The 20982-nt window shown below is 43.6% G+C and overlaps 1 protein-coding gene across 1 annotated transcript in view; it reads left to right on the top strand.

The window, feature by feature from the left end:
- The window catches only part of LOC115389982 (neural-cadherin-like), a 317885-nt gene that overhangs the window by 234118 nt on the left and 62785 nt on the right, over nt 1–20982 (top strand). The window contains 9 exon segments of the mRNA XM_030093608.1: nt 2759–2879; nt 3940–4102; nt 5765–6433; nt 6768–6959; nt 8243–8686; nt 8794–9124; nt 10346–10439; nt 15535–15626; nt 15629–15718. Coding sequence (XP_029949468.1) covers nt 2759–2879; nt 3940–4102; nt 5765–6433; nt 6768–6959; nt 8243–8686; nt 8794–9124; nt 10346–10439; nt 15535–15626; nt 15629–15718 — 2196 coding nt within the window.

Here is a 20982-nt window from a genome sequence, read left to right as displayed (position 1 = left end):
ACACACACACACAGACAAAAGAAGAAAACAAAATATATACACATACCTTGAAACAATATGTCTTTGTGTGTTGTGGGGAGCAGCCTGACTGATTATTCTGTGAACCTCGCTGCTTCTGTTGTCAGTGTAAACACCTGTGACTCAGTCCTATCTCTCTAGACTCCTGCAAACAGTTTTTTTTTTTTTTTTTTTTCTGTAGATATTGCAGTAGCTGCAATGAAAGGCCAGCAGATCAATGGCTGGTATTGGTGCCATTCTTCACTGCACAATGAGGCTTCTTCAGGACACAACCGCACAACAACATTTCCATGGTGGAACACATTCAATTTAAAAGAGAGCCAAACGCTGCGTCGTGGAAGGGAACGATATGAAAAGTGTGGAGGGGGGGAAACAGTGAAAAACTCGCGATGAGTGCTGTGTTTATCCACTTCAGTTCACACGACCTTGCACTGAATGTCTTTTATAACAGCCTGCTCTCTGATCACTAAAGAATTAACTCAATGCAACCAATGGTGCTGCAGCAAAGGGTTATTTCTGACAGACGACACTACAAGGAGCAAATACCGTATTGGCCCAAATATAAGACGACTCCGATTATAACACGACCCCTATTTTTCAAAGATCATTTTGTGAAAAAAAAAAAAAAAAAATGCTGAAGACAATAAGGTCACTCATAAAACAACTTTTTATTATACAATTATTATAAACTCAAAAACTCACAACTGAAATAACATTTCATGAGATATAAAATGAAAAAAACTACTACAGTATTGAATAAAAAATATATTCTCTTTCTCAAAATAAGAAACAATAACCAACAAATAAGAAGCCTCAAGGGGTCAAAACTGCATAAATGATGTAAATAACTTTCCAGGTCCTTCAGCTGAATCAGGCTCTGGTGGTGGACATTCCGTCTTTCCGTTTTTCAGTGACGTATTCACTCACCCTTCTATCAGTCTCTCTGAAGCGTCACTCTGGGACCACGGAAAGCTTTTCTCATCGTGTTTACTGCAGTTGTTAGCATCTGTAGGCGTTTTTTTTTTTCTGTGCTCTCCACTCTGCTCCACCAGATCTCCTGGCGGCTTGTTTTATGACTCTGCTGCGTTGATCACCATCAGTTTAAAGTTGGTATCATAACTTCCCCTCTGTTGTTTGCTCAGTTGTCCAGCGTTCAGCCCCTTTGTTCCTGATGATCCGCCATTTTTCATCAGATCGTTTGATCTCATTTCATCGCTCCACGCGCTCTCTGGTCAGTGATACTTTGGCTCCATCTAGCGGCGCAGATGCGTATTGACCAACTACCGTAAGTCCGCGATTATAACACGACCCCACTTTTTTGTATGCAATTTCTGGAACAAAACATCGTCTTATATTCGGGCCAATACGGTAGTTAGCAGGTCATATTTTATCTTGTTTTGCCAAAAATTTAATACTCTGAGGGTCAATTTCTTTTTTTTTTTTTTTTTTTTTTTTTGTTTTTAATGAAACAAAATGCAGAGAAACATAATTATTCCGTTTTAGATTTTCATTGAAAGGATTCACTGTTACAATCAGCCATTTTTCTCTGTTTTGGGTTTCAACCTGCTGCTTGTTTTTGTCTATTTTACATCGTGGGCCTTTACTTTCCAGTCACAAGGGCCGTCACTTTAAAATGTAAAGATTACGCTGTGAAATACAAGGATTGTTCATTTTAAAACTGAGGCTGACTTCTCAGAATAGAGAAGTCACATCACGGCAGTGCGACACCAGGGGATCATTTCACTGTCAAATGTAATTTTATTTCAAAAGTAGCGTCATAAAACTTCTCAAAAATATACCATTGTCCTAAAAAATGTTATCCAGCATTTTTTATATATTCTGTCATCGAACATTGTTTTACTTTACTGACACAGTCAGACTGTAATCCCAGTTTTCTCAGATCCTTCAGTTTTTTTCAAACCTTCTGTGTATGTATGAGAGGCAGCTCCCACAGCCTGATGCTACCACCACCATGCAAATGCTTTTGTACTTAATAAGTCAACTCTTATTGCATAATTATTTTACTAGGCTAGACTTAGGCTACATAGAAATTGCTCCATTCCTTTTCTTTCAGTGCAGGAGTGGCTGCAAGCTGTTTTCATATTGCATTTTAGAGGTTTTCATTATGTTTTTTGGTTTGCCTTTATTTGTGACAAATGAGGCATAATGAATGATCAGTTAGTAAAACCTGTTTCTCGGTCAGGTTTTCTGTTGTCATTTTTGCAGATAGCCTTTATGCTTTGGATTGTTGTGAGTAAAATTCTGAATCTTGGTCTAATATGACTTTCAGGCTTTGCAGCTATTTTGTAAACTCTCATAAGATAATGGTTATATAGTTTCCATCCAGTGGTTAGAGTGCAGTGTTAAATCAATGTGGTTGTTAATCTTTAAATATCTACTGTATATCTGTTCTCAGTGATTTTTTTTTTTTTTTTTTTCTTTATGCTGGGAAAAATGTTGTGTCGTAGTTGGTGCTGTTTTCCAGCATCTTGCGTGTTAATGACAGAAGTGCCATGTTTAGTAGAGACTCTCCGTCAGATGTAAGACTCTGTTTCTGATTGTGGATCAGAGCTTGAGCAGCTCCTGACTCCTTCAGCGCAGCCCTCGTGCTCATTTTGAAGATAGAACCTGGAATATTTTCACCACAGCTCCAGAAAGACTTGATTAGTCAATGTGTTGTCATTGACTGAATTTAACTGGTGCCAACAGTCTTTTAACTTCATTTCTCTCTGGTCTGTAGGTGGAAATGCAAAGCTTCGCTACCAGATCACATCGGGAAACACAGGAGGAGTGTTTGATGTGGAACCAGAAGTCGGCACCATCTTCATCGCCCAGCCGCTGGACTATGAACAGAACAAACGGTGAGCACACTGACACTGTGTGATTTTATGCAGCACCATTCAACTTTTTTTGTTTCTTACAATATGCAAACCCATGTCCCACCAGGCCAACTTTCTTCCCAGAGCACAATGCTTGTAATATCTAATATAAAGTTGTTATCACCAGATCCTTGATCTGGCAGCTTCTGGTGGGCTTTGGGGGTCAAGTACACTCAAGAACCGGTTTTCTTTTTCATTGTAGCTGCACACATTCAGCAGTCCGTTGCCAGGTGATACATTTTTGCAACAAGGAGCGTTCGTGGCCTTACATTTGTCAGAGTACCATCTTCATGAGGGCAGGAGGCAAGGCTTCCCTCTACATCAGTCTCTAAAGCCCCTGGTCCTCCTCCGTGTGCTGCCAGGGTGGTAAACCTTGGTCCTTTAGGGGCCTTTTCCCTCAGGTTTTAGGTCTCCTCCTTCACTCCTGATCCCAGTTAGAGGTGTCAGGATTGGCTGAGAGGAGGATTGACTGATCACAGCTGTTATCTGGTTCACGCTCATTTTATTAGAGGCAGGAATCCAAAACCAGCAATCCAAAAGACCAAAATTCACCTAAAAAACACAATTTAAAAAAAGAACATAGCATGGAGATCGCAAGAGAACGGTGATCACAGAAACAGTGGAGTGACAACCTGAACACAAGGTTGTGACTGAACAGTATTTACTACACTACAGTAGATGTTATCATGAATCAATCCACATAACCCAGCGTTTGCTCCCACAATGCATCAGTGCTCCGTGGATGCCCATGGCCTTGCTGTGGGTTCACTGGTTTGATTTCCTCTTCACTGGGTTTGGTGCATTGTGATTACTGCAGCCCAGGGTTACCCCACAAGAGCTGCTCCATCCAAACTCTTTTCAGTCGCTCATTTTTTCTTCAGCGATGTATATTTTCCACATTAGTCAGTTATTGCTGTTCTTTGTGAAATTCTGTAAAATCCAACTTTAAACTCTACTTTGAATAAATTGCCTGTCCTTGTAGTGAAGTGTCAACTTGAGAAAACATGTTTATTTTGTGTGTTCTTGATCAAATTTCTCTCAGGTACAAGCTTCATGTCCTGGCCTCAGATGGGAAGTGGGAGGATTACACCACCGTGACGGTGAACGTGGTGAACAAGAACGACGAGGCTCCGGTGTTCACTGTGAACGAGTACTACGGCAGTGTGACGGAGGAGCTGGACGGCTCTCCAGTGTTCGTCTTACAGGTACACTCCAACATGGGCGCCTCTTGTTCACAATATATAAAAGTAGCACCAATATTGAGGCGCGTGACATAAGGTGACTTGAATTTTGCTCAATATAAGAATTATGAATGATTTCAACACAGTTTTTTATGAACTGCTGTTGTTCTGTGTCACTTTTTCTCACATTTTTCCGAGAAAAATTTGTTCCCCCTGTATTTTGACCTGTAGTTTGACCTAGTTTTAGAGATGGATTTAGGCTGTCTTTAGACCTGGTTTTATATTGTATTTAGACCTGATTTCAAATTCTGTTTAGATCTGGTTTTAGGTTGATATTAGACCTGCTCTTAGCCTTTATTTAGACTGGGTTTTAGCCCGTATTAAGACCTGGTTTTAGCTTTTATTTAGACCAGGTTTAAATTGTATTTTGACCTGATTTTAGTCTTTATTTAGACCAGCATTTAGATTGAATTTAGACTGGGTTTTATCCTTTAGTTCGACCTGGTTTTATGCTGTAATTAGACCTGGTTTTAGGTTGAATTTTGGTTTGGCTATATCTTGTATTTAGACTGGAGAGTAGACGAAGAAGCTAAATAAGGAGCCACTAAAAACAAACAAATGTGGCCAATTTGTCAACTGTCATTTAGAATGGATGTATTAGTTCTCCGCTTCGGAAATGGACATAAACAGAGTTTTCAGGCACCTCATGGAACTAATCTGAGCCTGATTTAGATAAAGTTGACAGAATCTTGGAATACGACGGCACCTGGACATTCATCAGCAGTTTGAAAAAGGCTTCTCTATTTCCTCCTGTTGCTGTTGTTTCAGACCACACTGGCTTGTCTGTTCTTTGGAGATGATTTTCCATAATGGAAAAGAGGAATGGTTTTTAAAATGTGAACACATAGCAGAGCAGCTTGTTGCCACTGGGACTCTAATCTTCTACTATTATGAAATTAATAACAGTTTCAATTACAGATGTTTCAGTAAGCTGGAGAAAACAGTTGTGGAGCTTCTGTCTTTGTTGCTCACAATTTCTAAAAAGATCCCACAGAATGACTCGTGACATGTTGGTGTAACCCAGAACTAAATGGTAGTAAGGATTCCTGACTTTATGGCTAAATTTATTGAAATCAAAACAACTGTCTTCAAACAGCTTGTAAACCATCTCTTGGAAAATTCTCCTAATTTCATCCCGTCAGATTGCAGTGAAATTTGAGTAAGGCTGCCATTAAACATGCAGGGTGGTGGTCCCCCAGGGCCAGCATTGAGAAATACTGTTCTCCATTAAAAATACATGTCTTTGTCATTAACAGAGTCTATATCATCTGAGACAGAACTTATTCATAGCGCGCCTGCTGCTTTACCTCTCTTCATATGAGAGAGCATAGTTTCAGTAAAATCCAGCTCCGCATCACTCTGAGATTATTGAGTCGAGCTGAAAGACCGTCGGCCTGCCGAGAGCGTAATTACTGCTAATGTGTTCTGGACGAGTGAGACGGAGCAGGCGGAAGAAAAGAGGCAGACGAGGTGAAGGTCGGGGTTGAAACCACTGTATTTACCTACTTGACAGTTCATAATTAAGGAGTGCTTTCAGTCGCTTCATCTCGGCAACAGTTAAATAATTAATTAGTAAAAAAAAAAAAAAGAACCCTAGTCATTACCCTCTGTGTGTCCCTGTGGCAGGTAACAGCGTCCGATCCGGATAAGGATGCTGACCAGGAGGCCCTGCGTTACTCCCTCCACGGCCAGGGAGCAGAGAGCGAATTTATAATAGATGAGGTCACGGGGAAGATCTACGCCCAGCGGACCCTGGACCGGGAGGAGCGTGCCGTTTGGCGTTTCGTGGTCCTGGCTACAGATGAGGGCGGCGAGGGTCTGACGGGCTTCACGGACGTCATCATCAACGTGTGGGACATCAACGACAACGCGCCCGTCTTCACCTGCGCCCCCAGCTGCCACGGAGACGTGACGGAGAACTCTGCGGCGGGGACGTCGGTGATGGAGATGACGGCGACCGACCTGGACGACTCTGCCGTGGGCCAGAACGCCGTGCTCTCCTACCGGATGGTCGGCATTTTAGATGGCACCAACGCCGAGGTGGGAGGAGTGCCCACCTTCACAGAGATGTTCGCCATCAACCCCACCACGGGGACCATCACCGTGGGCATGGGGGGCCTGGACAGGGAGCAGGTGGAGTCCTACCTCTTGCTAGTGGAGGCCAGGGACGGCGGCGGGATGACGGGAACTGGAACCGTCACCGTTCAGATTAAAGACGTGAACGATCACGCGCCGAGATTCACCGATCACTCCTGCCAGGCGAGGATCTCTGAGAACGCAGAGCCGAATGCAGAGGTGGGTCTTCGCTCTGATTCAGCACTGAAACAAGAATTCACGCACTCAGGACGCCTCCGGTGCAAACAGTCACAGTTAGGGGAAATTTGGGGTTTTAAAAATGGGTTTCTTTCTAAGGTGGAACTTTTCTAAATTCTCCAGTGCTGTCCCACGTTTTGTTGTCTTTGTGCATGTGTGTGTGGTTTCATGACAAAAGCAAACGGCGGTATCTCTGCAACATCAAAAAATATGTCAAACCTCGCCCCAGCATTCAGCGTTTGAGCGAGCATCTCTGAAGACTTGGACTCCCTAAACGATGCAGACTCCACTCACATCCTCTGATTGATGATCCCAGGTCCTGGAGCTGGCTGCAGAGGACAGAGACACTGGAGAAAACGCCCAGCTGACCTTCAGCGTGGTGGCTGGGGACCAGGAGCAGAAGTTCTTCATGGTCAGCCACAAGCAGGAGCAGCGCGGCACCCTGCGGCTCAAGAAGCGGCTGGACTACGAGCGGCACAGCGAGCAGAGGTTCAATCTGACGCTGAAGGTAGGCGGGAGCCGGTGGAGCAGGAACCCTCAGTGTGAGTCTGCTTTGGCGTCACTGCTCCCGTTCCGGCGGTTTCGTCTCTCCTGTGGTGGGAGTGGGAGGAACTGAAGTCGCTTGATATGCAGCTGGTGATGGGATGTGGTGCCTGAAGTTGAGCTGTTAAAAATAGGATTTTAGGAGATATCTTGTGTACTGCTGGGAAATTCAACAAAGTAGCTGATGGCAAAATAGAAATATGTTTTTTTTTTTTTTTTTTTTTTTTTAAAGCAGTGATCACCAAATTATCTATCTCTTCAGTACTTGGAAATCCCTCAAACCACCCTGTCAGCTTTTCTGTCTGCAGCTAAGAGCCTCAATGTGAGGAGGATCCTCGGTTGTCACATGTCAGTTACAGACAAAAGCTTTAAAGCTCCATGATATCACTTTTTTTTTTATTCTTGACAGTGAAATGTTTCTAGTATAAAGCATATTATAATGCAAGGGTGGGTTTCAGCCTGGTGGATGATTATTTCTTTTTCTCATTTAGTGCTGCTTAAAAAGAACAGTGCTGGTCAAAATGATTACCTGTGATTTATTTTTTCATTTTGCTTGCATAATGAAGATATATTGAAGAAAGCAGACTTTGCTAATCTTCTTCTGTACACAGCCTGTTTCTAGGATGCGGTGGAAAAGTGAAAGCAAAAAGATTGTTTCAGGTGCACAGCAGTGTGAAAACATACTATATAAAGATGCACTAATACACCAAGAAAAAGACAGTTCAAGTTAACCTGGTCTGTTCTGACACAGTGATCTGCAGCATTTATGACCAGAACAGCCTTATTTATGACTTTCCACCAATTCAGATTTATCCGGAGCAGCAAAACACTTTCGACCGTTGAAGTGAGGCTGACAGATACCAAAGTTTGGTAACTACAGCTGCTTTAAGACATCTGCAACAACTTGATCTTATGTTTCATTTATGAAGTTTCAGTAACAATTTAAGTTTTCTGAAAGCTTCATTGAGCCATTGCAGAAAGGACAAAGAGCCTTGCTGGTTGCAGGTTGAACGCCCCTGGTCTATGATTGAATACGGAGATGTTTAAAAACTGTTTCTGTCCCTAAAAAGTCCATAACCAATCATGGGCAAAGGCTGATAATTTCATCCATTTATATCTAAAAAATGTAATAATTATTTCTGGTCTTTCGCTGATTCACATATTTTCCTCATTAGTTTTATGGCGCAAAGTTCTATTCTGACAGGTTTGTTCTTCATATCTTCCCTTAACATGTGATTCTGTCCACAGGTGGAGGACCTGGACTTCTCCAGCCTGCTGCACTGTGTGGTGGAGGTTGAGGACTATAACGATCACGCTCCAGTCTTCATCCCACACTTCCTGTCGCTCGCCCCGCTCCCTGAGGACATCAGCGTGGGAACCAGCGTGGCCCGTTTGGTAGCCAGCGACTCGGACTCGGGCCAGAACCGAGACATCACCTACAGCCTGTCCGAGGACTCTGCCTCTGAGGGCCTGTTCACCGTGGACCAGTCGGGAGTGCTCTCGGTGGCCCGGCCTCTGGATCGGGAGAAGACGGCGCAGCATCACCTGGTCATCGTCGCCACGGATCACGGCGTTCCGCCCCTGTCCGGCAGCGCCACGGTTCAGCTTCCACTGCTGGATGTGAACGATAACGGGCCGGAGTTCGAAGCCGTGTACGCACCGGTCGTGTTTGAGAATGTGGCGGGACCACAGGTGGGTGTGATTTCATTTCAAAACCAGCTGAAAACTTATTTCATTGGCGTTTGACAGGTACTCGTATCGTTACTCAGTATCGTACGCGTCCTTCCTCCCTTGTCCAGGTGGTGAGAATGAACCAAACCTCCACCCTCCTCCGAGCCGTCGATCTGGACTCTGCGGAGAACGGCCCGCCCTTTCACTTCACCGTGCCGTCCGAGTACCGCCACAGCAACGACTTCTACCTCCAAGACAACCTCAACGGCACGGCCACGCTCACGGCCCTGAGGACCTTCGACCGCGAGCGCCAGAAGGAGTTCCTCATACCCATCGTCATGAGCGACAGCGGGCGTCCCGCCAAAACCGTGACCAGCACCCTGACCGTGACCATCGGCGACCAAAACGACCACGCGCACGTGGCGGGCGAGAAGAAGATTTTCATCAACAGTCACAGAGGTGAGGGGTTCGGTGGTTTAGTGCGGGAGTTATTCTTCTTCTGTGGTAAAAATCGAGTGGGCGGTCACCTCTCTCCAGTGGTTCGCTCTCAGCCAGTCTCTTCTCCTCAAAGACAGAAACATCCTGAACAAAGTAAAGTGCAGCATGTCTACCTTCAACTCTGCCCTTCATTTCTGTCTGTATATGTAGGTGAAGCTCATAGTGCCAGTCAATTAATTCCTAATCAGTGTGCAGCAATTAACGCACACTCACACACACACACACACACACACACACACACACACACACACACACACACACACACACACACACACACACCGTTTTTACGATGTTTTTCACCTCTGCCTCAATCCGCCCGCTGCCACCGCATTGTCATTGCCAGTGTGATCGGTGTTTAGTCAGAACGACTCCCATGGTGCTATTCTGAGGGCCACACAGGCGAACCGTTGCTCCGTTTGACATGCAGTTAATCACAGTTATGCCATTTATTCTTCCTCTGTCGATTGCATGTGGGCTGCAGCGCACAAACAAACCACACACTCCATTATCCCCGCTCAGGCTCGGAGTCACAATCCCTCTCAAGATTTTCTTGAATACTTGAACAGTCGGCTGATGGGAACATTTGCATCTCAACTGATCAAACAATGAAACTCTTTCTGCTGCTTATAAGGAAAATGTTTTATTTTTCTTGTGCATATCTGAATGTAAATGAATGAGCGACGGCGCTTTTGCCACCAGGACTGTGAACAGTTTGTTTTAGTCCAACTTTTCTTCAAAAGTTTCTGCCAAAGACAAACAATAGGCTAAAATCTCGCATGTCAAGGACGGCCTTTAGATGGTGAAGGGTATTTTGTGAGTAATTCCCACATGGTTTGGTGTGAAGAAATGGAGAAGAGGCAATGACAACAGTAAGCCTTATTTGATTACTATCATTGTGCATTCCACAAACGTATCTTTCATGCATTTCCATGTACCTTTCCCAACCACCAGCAATGTCACTTCTTGGGAGTGAACCCTGAGGTGTGCACACCCAGGGATTCCTATGCAGCCGTTCACCTCTTTATCTGCTCCATGCCCCAGTTTTCAGGACTCCTTCACCTTGCGTGTCCATGTTTTGACTTGAGTAACATATTCAGTACCCAGGCACTCTGTGGACAGTCCTCATCCAGCTCATTTCAGATGGTCAGCTGTTAAACTGAAGCATTTCTTTCCTCTTTTCAGGCCGCATGCCGACCACAGTGCTCGGGAAGGTCTACTCTCCCGACCCCGATGACTGGGACAATAAGACGTATGTCTTTGAAGGCCACGTGCCGAGGTAAGGAAGACTGTTTGAACCAATCGTTATCCTGTCTTAAAACTGTCATGCTGGCCAGCCTAATACAACATCGACATCTAACACAGTTATCAAATAGCGTCTTAAACAAAATGCCTCAACAGTGTGGTGATGAAACCAGAAAAAAACAACGTCCAAATGTTAAAAGGAATGAAGTAACGTAGTGTTTACTTTGAAAGATTTAATATATCAGGTGATACTCTGATGATGTTTGCAACAGTCCTCAAATGAAGAATCTAATCCTAATAATTCACCTGAACTGCACAGGGATGGAAAAAACTACCTCCCAATGACAGGAAAAAAAATGAAAAACTAAAACCCGCGCTCATTACACAAGAGATTCTGAACAGTCTGAGTTTTCTTTCCTATTTATTTCAATCCTATGTGCTGTTATTAATCATGATTAAAAAAGTAAATCTTTTGACAGCTTTAATATAATTGTGATGAACACTGACAGCCCTACTTAAAACATATGGCTGATGTACCTGATTATTTGGCGTCGTGTAAGATGATCATTTCTGACTCAATCATTCACTCTTGTTTATATTTTCCGATCACCTGACATGACACACAGATTAGGAAACCTACAGACAGTCAATGTTGAATTAAGGCCCAGGTCTGAGGGTTGTTCTGTCTGCTACTCTTTTGAGAATTCTAAACAAAAACACAAACAAAACAAAACAAAGAAAAATTGTGTTCTTTGGAATTTTTTAAATTTTCTTCATGGTTTAGAAAGTGTGATTTGAGCCTCTTTTGGGCCACATTTGACCCAGGAGCCTTATGTTTGACAACCCTGCTCTCCATACTGTACATCTGAACTGGTAATCACAGTAAAAACAAAGGTAGTTTTTCTTTAAAAATGACTTCCTGTGCTCTTTTTTCTGTGCATAAAAAAACAGGTTTTTTGTGTGCAAATAAGGTCACCTGATTTGAAGTGAAAAATGCAAGACTGACAGGTCTCTTTAAGGGCCTGGAGGCAGGGCCGGCTACCAGCATGCGCTATGTAATTTGACGTCGGCCTCATTACTGTAAGAACCTTCCCAGAAGCGTTGCTCAAACATACGATCACGCTACCCGAGACTCGGGCCACATTTATTCTGAGACCGTGCAGCGTCTTCAGTGTGACAGGAAATGAGAACCAAAGATTGATCCCCTTTAATCCTCAGACAGATTTAAGCAGCGGAGAAGGCGCATGTTGATGAGACGCTCTTGTTTTTGCTTACGGAGGCTAACGCTCGGGGTTCCGCACAGCAGTCACACAGATCTGGAAGAGCCTGGAGTCTGTGCTGATCATGATAAATTATGGACCTGTGCTGGGTGGAAGTCACAATATGTTGATAAACCTGATAGAGATGATTATATTACACGCTGCTTTCAAGCCCTGAGACATGATACATTTTCCTTGTTGTTTCTTGTTGTCATAGACGTGAACATTAAGGTAATGGAAAGCTACAAAAACCCTGAGTGAATTGTCCATCTTACACCAAGCTACTCCTTTTTTTTCCTTCCTAAACTAATTAATTTCATATTCTCTTCTTCCTTTTTCTCCCTCCGGGATTGTGTTTTCCTGCTATCGAATAAAGAGACTCTTCTGTGCTTTAAAAAAAAAAAAATGCTCCCCTTGAGTCTTTGCCCAAAGTTACAACAAGATGATGCATTTCTCACAAGTCCCAAAAAAAGTGCTTACATTGTCACCGCAGCACCCGGCGACACCTCAGTCTTCATCTTCTCGAGCTGCGCCGGGCTCAAAATGACAAACTCCTCTCCTTTTTTCTCTCAAAGTCAAGGTTCAGCCTCCATGAAAGACTGGGTGTAATATACAGCATTAACATTTCATGACAGCGCTCGTCTCTCCACGTGTCAAACCTGAGCTGAGTTCAGAAGACATTGTTTCAGCGAGGCGCCGGCTCTCCTTGGCTCTGTGTGCTTTCGCTTTACTACATTGAATGCAGTGTGATGTGATTTTTAACTGTGCAGACGTTAATTTCAGTTCCATTCAATGTTATTTACACCATGCCAAATACTTTTTACGTGACAATGATTACAGTGAAAAACATGCATCTCTTCAAAAGGTTAAATCCTATTTAAAAAAAAGAGCCGGCGTGTTGCTGGAGGTCAGAGTAACACGATGACCTGCAGCTCCTCAAGGCCTTCATGATGAGAATGAATGTGCGTGAGCGGTTTCTCTGGAGGCTTCGCTTCAACCGCTCTGCTGCGACTGGACAGAAAGTTTCTTGTAATATAAATGGCTGATAAAAAGTCTGTAAAGCCTCCAATAAAGTGTGAAGCTGGGCTGAAATGGTGAAACTGCCTGTCAGTGACGTCAAAGCTGATAGCGAGCGGTTGAAATAGGACACACGCCACAGCAAAGAACTATAAAATGAGTTAATGCAGCCCTTGTCCTTACAAGTGGTTCATTATTTGATTTGCCAAGGTTCTGCCTTGGATTTCCTCTCTAATTAAACTTGAATGAGCTCATTTACTGTACAAGGGGAGCATGGAGAAGGACCAAGTAAAATTGCCTCCTCGCATGTCTTAGCGCCTATTACTCAGTCTCATTTTTCACCTTGCCTCGCTCTCCCTAATGCACCGTCCCCGCTCACTTTCTATTATTGTCCCTGGGGGTAATTGATTAACAGCAGAAAATGGAGTAAACACTAAAACACAGGATGAAATGCACTGCTGTGGGGGAGCTGAGGTTATTTGTGGTGGGTCGGCTTCTGTTTGTCTTTTCTCTGAAACAGAAACACGTTAATGCAGCTTTAATTCTGGATCCTGAACGTGGTCTCCTGTTTCCCGGTCCTGATGGTGTTTTTACGTCCAATAATAGAGATATGACGAATAAGCTGACAGCTGATTTCTGTTTGAAATCTTTAGGATGGAGTAGAAGATACTTTATTCATCCCCTTCAGGCAGGGATGTCCAACATAAGGCCTTCGGGCCAAAACTGGCCCACAAGAGGCTCCAGTCTGGTTATTTTTGGTAACAATGCCAAAGAAAACAGTGGTTTTTCTTTCTTTTTTTTTTTTTTTATACAAATTTCTTCAAGATGAAGAAGCCACAGAAGCTAGATGTGTTGTTGCTACCAAGCTAGCCTCAAAGCTGTGCTGTCAAGGCAAGTTTGTAAAAGCATGCACAATTTTTGGTCATTTCACTGTATTTAATCACAATAAAGTCCCAATAAAATATGCTGTGCACAGTCGTGAACAGACTTATAGAGAAATGAGAAGAACTAGAGTGGCAGCACAGATAGTTATTGTACATATGAGCAAACAAAAAGGAAGCACGGAAACCAATCTGACACACAATCATGGAAATGGCTGCTAAAGTGAATCCTGAGCGTCTCCTGAGCCGCTCACCTCAGCTGCTCCTCCGGGGCGGATGATGCATGGCGTCATCTTCTCTGGGTTTTCGCTCGGCCCTTCTGAGTCTCTTTTCAATGATTCCAACAAAGTGCAGTCAGTTTCCTGTCACCGAGGTCACTTTTTTAACCAACTCTGCAGCATTATTTGAAGAAATCTCTGACATGATTTAAGCTCCATTTGAACTGTGTGTGACACCAGGAAACGACTATATGAGGCCAAGATCCCCTTGGACAAATTGTTGCAGCGTCTTACAGCTCAGTCAGGAAGATGCATTATCTGGCTGTCTTCACCAAAGCAATGTCAGCTTTATCAAAACCAGGGCAATCAAGGCGTCTGGGATCAGGGAACGATTTTCACCAGCAGAAACAAACATGAGACTTGAACCTTATTATGATCTCGTCACTTAGTTTAATTAAAAAAAAAGAAGAAGAAGAGGAAGAGATGGCTATTTAATTGAAAAATCAGTAATAAGTAATTTTTTATAACTAACTTCATGTTGATTTTTTTTTTTTTTTTCAGAGCTCCACTTATCTTTCTTTATCTGTTCTTGAATGATATAAAAGAGGTGTCAAATACAAGGTTGGTGTGCCAAAACTGGCTTGCAATAGGCTTCAATCTGGCCCAACAACCTCCAAGCAATTTGTAAAAACTTTCAAAGCTTATGACATATTTAATTTTTAATTTTCAGAGTGTCTAAGACAACACAGCACTGAGAGCCGAGCTGAGACGTCAGTGACACTAACGAACTAGCATTAGCCTCAAAGCCATGCTGTCAGAGTAAGTAGGTAGAAACATGCAAAACTCAACAGCTGGAGAAGTTTTGGGGACGTTCACTGTTTTGCAACAGAGGGTTTTTGTTAAAATTGCCTTTATTTTAAGATAGGAGTCATTTTCAACACCAATGCAAAACATTTTACACTTAGGATGAAATTGGACTGTATGTAGCCCCTGAACGAATAAGTGTGGACATCCCTGCTTTAGGAGTATTTTATTGAGAATTCCAGTCGTGAATGTTCAGGACCAACATAGGACTCGAGACAATAGGAGCCAATTACTGCTCTCCGTTTAGGGAAGACGTCTCATCTTTGAGAGGCAGTCGTCACAGTGTGTGAGTATCATGCTTTAAAGACGAGTACTTTCTCATCTGTCCTGAAGCAGTCACACTGACACTGATTTTTTTTCCTCAGTAGTCCAGACGTTTCTATTCTCCAAAAGCTTCAGAGAAATACATACCCTGATGAGTTTGACTCTGAGGGTTGATCCTATAGATTCATAAATCTGACCCTCTTCAGATTACAGTCACTGGAGAATAACTCAGGCTGCTTTTCACTGCAGTCACATTCATCACCTGTATGGACGCACTGGATGTTCCAAACAAATCGCTCAAGCGGGGTCATCGTTCCAAGCATAAGAAGAGACAGAAACTTGAGAGACCCCAGTTCCTCCAAAATACACGAGGTTACAGGTGTTTCCTTCTTTAAAGAGCTGCTTCTATTTGATCCACCAAAAGGAAGTGAAAATAGTGGTTAGTGTCTTTCCTCTGCGGGCAGTGGAGGTCAGCTGTTGGCAGAGTGTGTTACAGACAGGTTTTCAGTGTGGAGAATAATGAGGGTGGAGGGTTAAACGTCTCCGTCCTGTGGAGAGGCCAGGCGGGGCGATTTACAGCAAAAGCAGCTTCCTTCATGTGTTTGTGCTCTGACTTTCCCCCGCAGCTACTTCATCCTGAACAAGCGAACAGGTTTCCTGATCATCAAGGAGAACGCCCCGCCCGGGACGTACCAGTTTCATGTCCGCGTGTCGGACGGATTTGGCCGGACGCCGTCTCCACCATCACCATACACGTGCGGGAGCTGCGAGACGACGCCATCTACAACTCGGGATCCCTGCGTCTGGCAGGTGAGATGGAATGCTCTGATGCAGAAACAGCACACCTCACAACAAACGTTAAAAAAGGTTAAATAAAGCTGGAGATAAGATGAAGAGATGGAAGACAGCTTTAATGACACCATTTGAAATGTAGAGATTGTTCACCAGAACAGAAGGTGAACAATTTCCTTTCAAACTCAATCATCAAACATTGAACATTTCTTTCCATCTCAAGATTGTTTTTGCACTTTTTTCATCCCAGCACCGACTGACACCCGAGGCTGTGGGTTTTACATTTTCAGTCTGTGAGGCTCTGAACGTCCGTCTGGAGAGATCAATATGCCCCTGACCTCAAATGTTTCTTTAGCGAGGCCTCGTGGGAATTCTCTCACTTCTGCATGATTAGATTTTAGTAGCAACTGGTTAAGTCACCATGACCTTTTAAGTTCCACACATATCTGGAACCTCTTTAGTCTTTTTTTTTTTTTTTTTTTTTTTTAATCCTTTGAACATGGCACATACATTAAGAAAACACAGTCATTCAAGGTCAGAGTCAGTGTGGGCTCTCATGCCATCGATTGTTGTGGAAGTAATATAGCATCAGAAGAAAGTCAAGGAGATTATTGAATGTATTGATATTTGCCTCAGATATTTAGAGTGGGACAGTTTGGATGCCTGAAGATCGCACAGATCACACACATTTAAAGTGTGATTTTATTTACCCCCTCCATACTAACCAGCCTTGTGCCCTATTTACACAGCTTACACTGCTAATTCAAACACTGCCCCTCTTTGAAGAACTGGTCCTGCCATATAAACGCAAAACTTTTCTTGAAAGAAAACGCAGAAACAATGCTTTTCACTTGAAATGTTACCTTGCAAAGGGGCCTCATTTGAAAATAAAATATGAGCTGGTATTGCTTCCTGACCCAGTATAACAGGAGATGCAAAACTCTCTGTCGCAGCACTGGAAGATGGATGACTGGCTGAGCTCCACAAATCCACACTTTTCAACAATTCAGTGTTTAACAGGTGATTCTGGGAGGATCCTGCACTGAACTGACCGAGTCTGGACGCACACCATTACTGCTGCTTCTGGCAGATGGAGGCGTACAAACTGTGTGATACGGGTAATTCCTTGAGTGTGGCGGTAATTTGATGTAAAAGGCAGTGAGGTAGGACACTGAACGTCACAGACTTCAGTTGTTTAATTTCTGTTTTGACATTCATGTCCCAGAGCCGGGCTGCTTTGGCTGCAGCCTTCAAACCAGACGGCTAACAGCATCACTTTCCAGCACTTCCGCCTGTCCTCCCGCCCCCATTGATGGTCTGCGCTATTACTGCAACAGGTCGAACCCATAACAATCCATTTGGGATGAAGTCTGCTGACAAGACACTGCTGGAGAATGTATGTGGTCATTAATTGCAGACTTGTCTCCAGTCGTGGAGAATAAATGAGTGTTGATTACTGTTTGCTCCGGTTGTTTGCAGTGTTTCAAAGGACGGTTGCACTCTGCTAAAGAGTTTTTTTTTCCTTCAGTAAAAGATTACACTCATTATTAATCCGTCTCCCCTGACTCGTGGATCTCTCGTCCTGTCGGTGCGCTCGTCCAAAACGCCGTTTCCATTACTTATGCCGGCAAAATAATTAGTGGCGGTTTTTGCTCAGGCAGCACATTCTGCTCACATGTGAGCAGCATCCATCATTACCTGATGTACAGCACTTCGGCTGTCCGCTCTGAATTAAATTCGCTTTAGAGGAATGGGACATGCTGAAGGATTTTATGATTTCAGAGATATTGAAATAGAAGCCGAGTGAGGGCCCAGAAGCTCTCCGAAGACGGAGCGAGGCAGAACGGAAATGGTGGTAGTGAGAATACAGCCTCATATAAACAGAAAAAAAGGATTTTCCTTTCATTTTGAATGAGGGCTGAACGCAGAGACAGCGGAGAGAACAGCTTTTGAGCACAGTTCATAATTTGTGGAAATTAATTCACATGCAGAACAAGAGAAATAATGGAAATCACAAATTTGGTCGGATGATGAAAACTCTTTGCTTTTCTTCTTTTTGATTTCAGATAATAGACTTGTCAATAGCCTGTCCCTGCAGGGCAGTCACTTCACTGAAGGTTTTGAAACACTTCCACTGCCATCGAGGGCCTGTTAGCGGCAGATTTTATTTGATTTAAAAGACCCTGCTTGTAACAGAGACTAAGATTGAAAGCTCAAGAGCACAGGGTGTCCACCACTACTGTCAAAATCACTCCACTGCGTTTAACCTGCAATTCAGCCAGGGACAGTGTCAAACAAAAAAATGTACGATTTCCAAACAATGGTAACAACAAGGATTCAGGACACTCATACAGTATCAGGCTGACAACGACTTACATGAGTACTAGCTCTCATGAGCGACTCTTGAAAGCAAGTCTGAAGAAGAAGCAGCATGGTCCACAGGACCCAGTGCAGTGCGCAGGTAGACGCTATGCACTTAGAGGCAGTCGTGTACTGCATGGAGGCCACAATCACGGCAGTTGGGTTGTGTGGGGGGGGGGGGGGGGGGGGTACCTGGCCCGTCCTTCCTGCACCAATTCTGGTGCAGAAGTGTTTCATGGCAGTGAACAACCATTCCACATAGCGTGCATCTAGACCTTCATGGCATTTAATAAGTACTCTTATCAGTACTCTGCATCAGCAAGTAGATAAGGTAGTACTCATGTATGTGCTCTTGTCATTCTTTAAAAAGTGGTATTTGTGTCTGCCTATCAAAGATTAATGAGCTGAACACACACACACACACACACACACACCACACACACACACACACACACACACAACTAGCGTATAACTTGATCAACTGCATTGTTTAAGAAGGTGCTTACTGTACAAAGTGTACGGATGAGGAGTCAAGTAATCAGTTTACAAAGTTGTATGAAAAGAGCGGGAGAGCCCGGTCCTCCTCCAGAGGCAGCTACTGCAGTGTTTGCTGCCTTCTGTTTTATTGTGGCCTCTTGTGAGACCTCTCACACTTCTCAAAGTCTTCCTCAAGCTTTCTTGTCACTCCTCTTGAAGTGTGTGTTTGTTCAGAGGGCGATGGTCCATGTGAAAGATGGATCCTCTTACTGGGGTCTGTCCTCTGGTTCCTGGTTCATCTTTCTTTTCTTGGTGGCGTCGCCTTGGAGTCGGGGCTCTCGCTGGAGTGGCACGGAGCTCCTTCAGTTTTTCTGCCATGAAGAGAGAGTGTAACTGATTATACTTTTGCAGATCTGTTCTGTGGACATTCAGATTCCTCGGGCAAAATTACTAAAACCAATCTGTCAATGAATCACTGTGCTGTAGTTTTTTTTTTTTTTTTTTTAGCTCAACAGACCTCTGCTGGTTGTCCAGCTCTGTAGCGTCCTCAGAAGGCTGTGCGTTAGCCTCTGTTTTCCCAGCTCAGTGTGACACTGAAACACAGAGCATCACTCCATCAGTTACATTCAATCACACGTGAGGAGAACATGAAGCCTTTACTGGACAAACGCACACATTTTCCCTCTCCGCCTCTAAATTTGGGGTCGCCAAAATCATTCCTGATTTTGCTGAATGCAAGCAGATTGACTCTTTTATCCACCCAGGATACTTTAGTGGAAGTAATATTGAATCCTGTGCACAGTTTAGAATGACTTTGTTGGTTAGCAGTGGAAGTCTGTCGTCTGCAGTTTGTGAAGTTGGACGTGGGATGGCTCCCTGAATGGAAAATCCAATCTGCTTTTGTGTGAATAAGATATGCATATGTCAAATTGATTCAGTAATATGTTTTGTTGATGGTTCAGGGTTTTCGTTTGTTTTTTTATTTTTTGGTTTTTCAAAAAAAAAACGTTTTTCTGACGTTGGATGAGACCTAAGTTTATTATCACTAACAACTGACAGTGGAAAACCCTTTTAATTAACAGCTTAACCAGGTGCAAACTCAATTCGATGTCTGGAATAAGTGCAATTTGTTAAAGGAGTCTTTCCTAAAAAATTGAGCCCAAACAGTTGAATAATAAAGTTTTGCCAAGAAATATAAAGAAAATCCTGCTGTTGGTCACCACGAGTTTCTTCAATGTGAAACAGTGACACATTTGATGCTCAAAGCATTGAATGTAATCTGCTGTAACTTTGTTTTTTAAGCTGTTCTGATGGTTTAAGGCTCTTTTTAACAGTTGTTTTCATGCTCTTCTCAGGGACCCATTTGTTTTTGAACATTTCAGTAAAATATCTACTGACAGTGAATCAGCAGTTTTCAGAAACAGGCCCGATTGGGCATAGCCAGGAAATTAAATTGATATTTTTGATGAATCACTAATCTCACAATCTTCTGCAGTACACTTAGCAATGACAATGTTGTTTAGTTGTGAACTTATTAAGTACATCAAGAGAGCACAGTGGGAAGGGGCTTTAGTGAGGAGGGAGATCAGGGGGTGGGGGGTGGGGGGGAGATCGGGGGGGGGGGCGTTCAGCTGTGGTGATGTGGGTGTGGTGTCCTTCCAGGCTCAGTGCTGAGTCCCACCCCTTCTCCATCTACCTGCTCCCCCTGGGTAATGTCATTAGCAGCCATGGGATATCATTCTGACGACACAGTTTAAGCTCAGGACAATCCCCACGTCTTCCGCTCCCCTGCCGGCCTCCACACTTGACCGCCTGCCGGGTGGAGACAGCGGTGGTGGCCGAAGCTCAGCGTCCTGCTGCTGAACAGGTCCAGAGCTGAAGCCGTGCTCTTCCACCGTCACCAGCACCTCCTTCTCTGGCTAAAGCACGGCCCACTTCACATCTGACCACACCACCTCAGGAACATCGCCTTTGTTGAAATATAAAGTGCATTACAATTAAAATGTGTACTAATTACTTTATTATATATTAATTGTGACACAGTAGGATTCTGTGCACGTCGGAATATTGGCTTGTTTGATGCAATGTCCACAAAATACCTCATTTTAATAAGTCTTCCTTTTAAAACACCTTTCAGACAATGGGTTTCACACACACACACCACACACCACACACACGCACGCACGCACACACCGCACAGGCAAACGTGCATGAGGATATGTCACAGTGGCTATTTCCAGGATTTCATTTTTCCATGTAGAGCTTTGGAGTAAACACTCCATTGATTCTCAGTCCTCCGGGGATTATGAAAATATTCTACTATAGCATTACGTACACCCTCCTTGACATTCTAAATCCCATTTCAAGAACAAATGTGGGAATGCAATAAGGACGGCACAAAAAAAGCGTTAGTTAAATCTGCCCGGCTGAGATTAAGGCTCCCT

The sequence above is a fragment of the Salarias fasciatus genome, chromosome 1 (genome assembly GCF_902148845.1).
Source record: "Salarias fasciatus chromosome 1, fSalaFa1.1, whole genome shotgun sequence".
Classification (NCBI taxonomy): Eukaryota; Metazoa; Chordata; class Actinopteri; order Blenniiformes; family Blenniidae; genus Salarias; species Salarias fasciatus.
The sequence above is the reverse complement of the archived record's forward strand: the minus strand, read 5'-3'. Positions and strand labels throughout refer to the sequence as shown.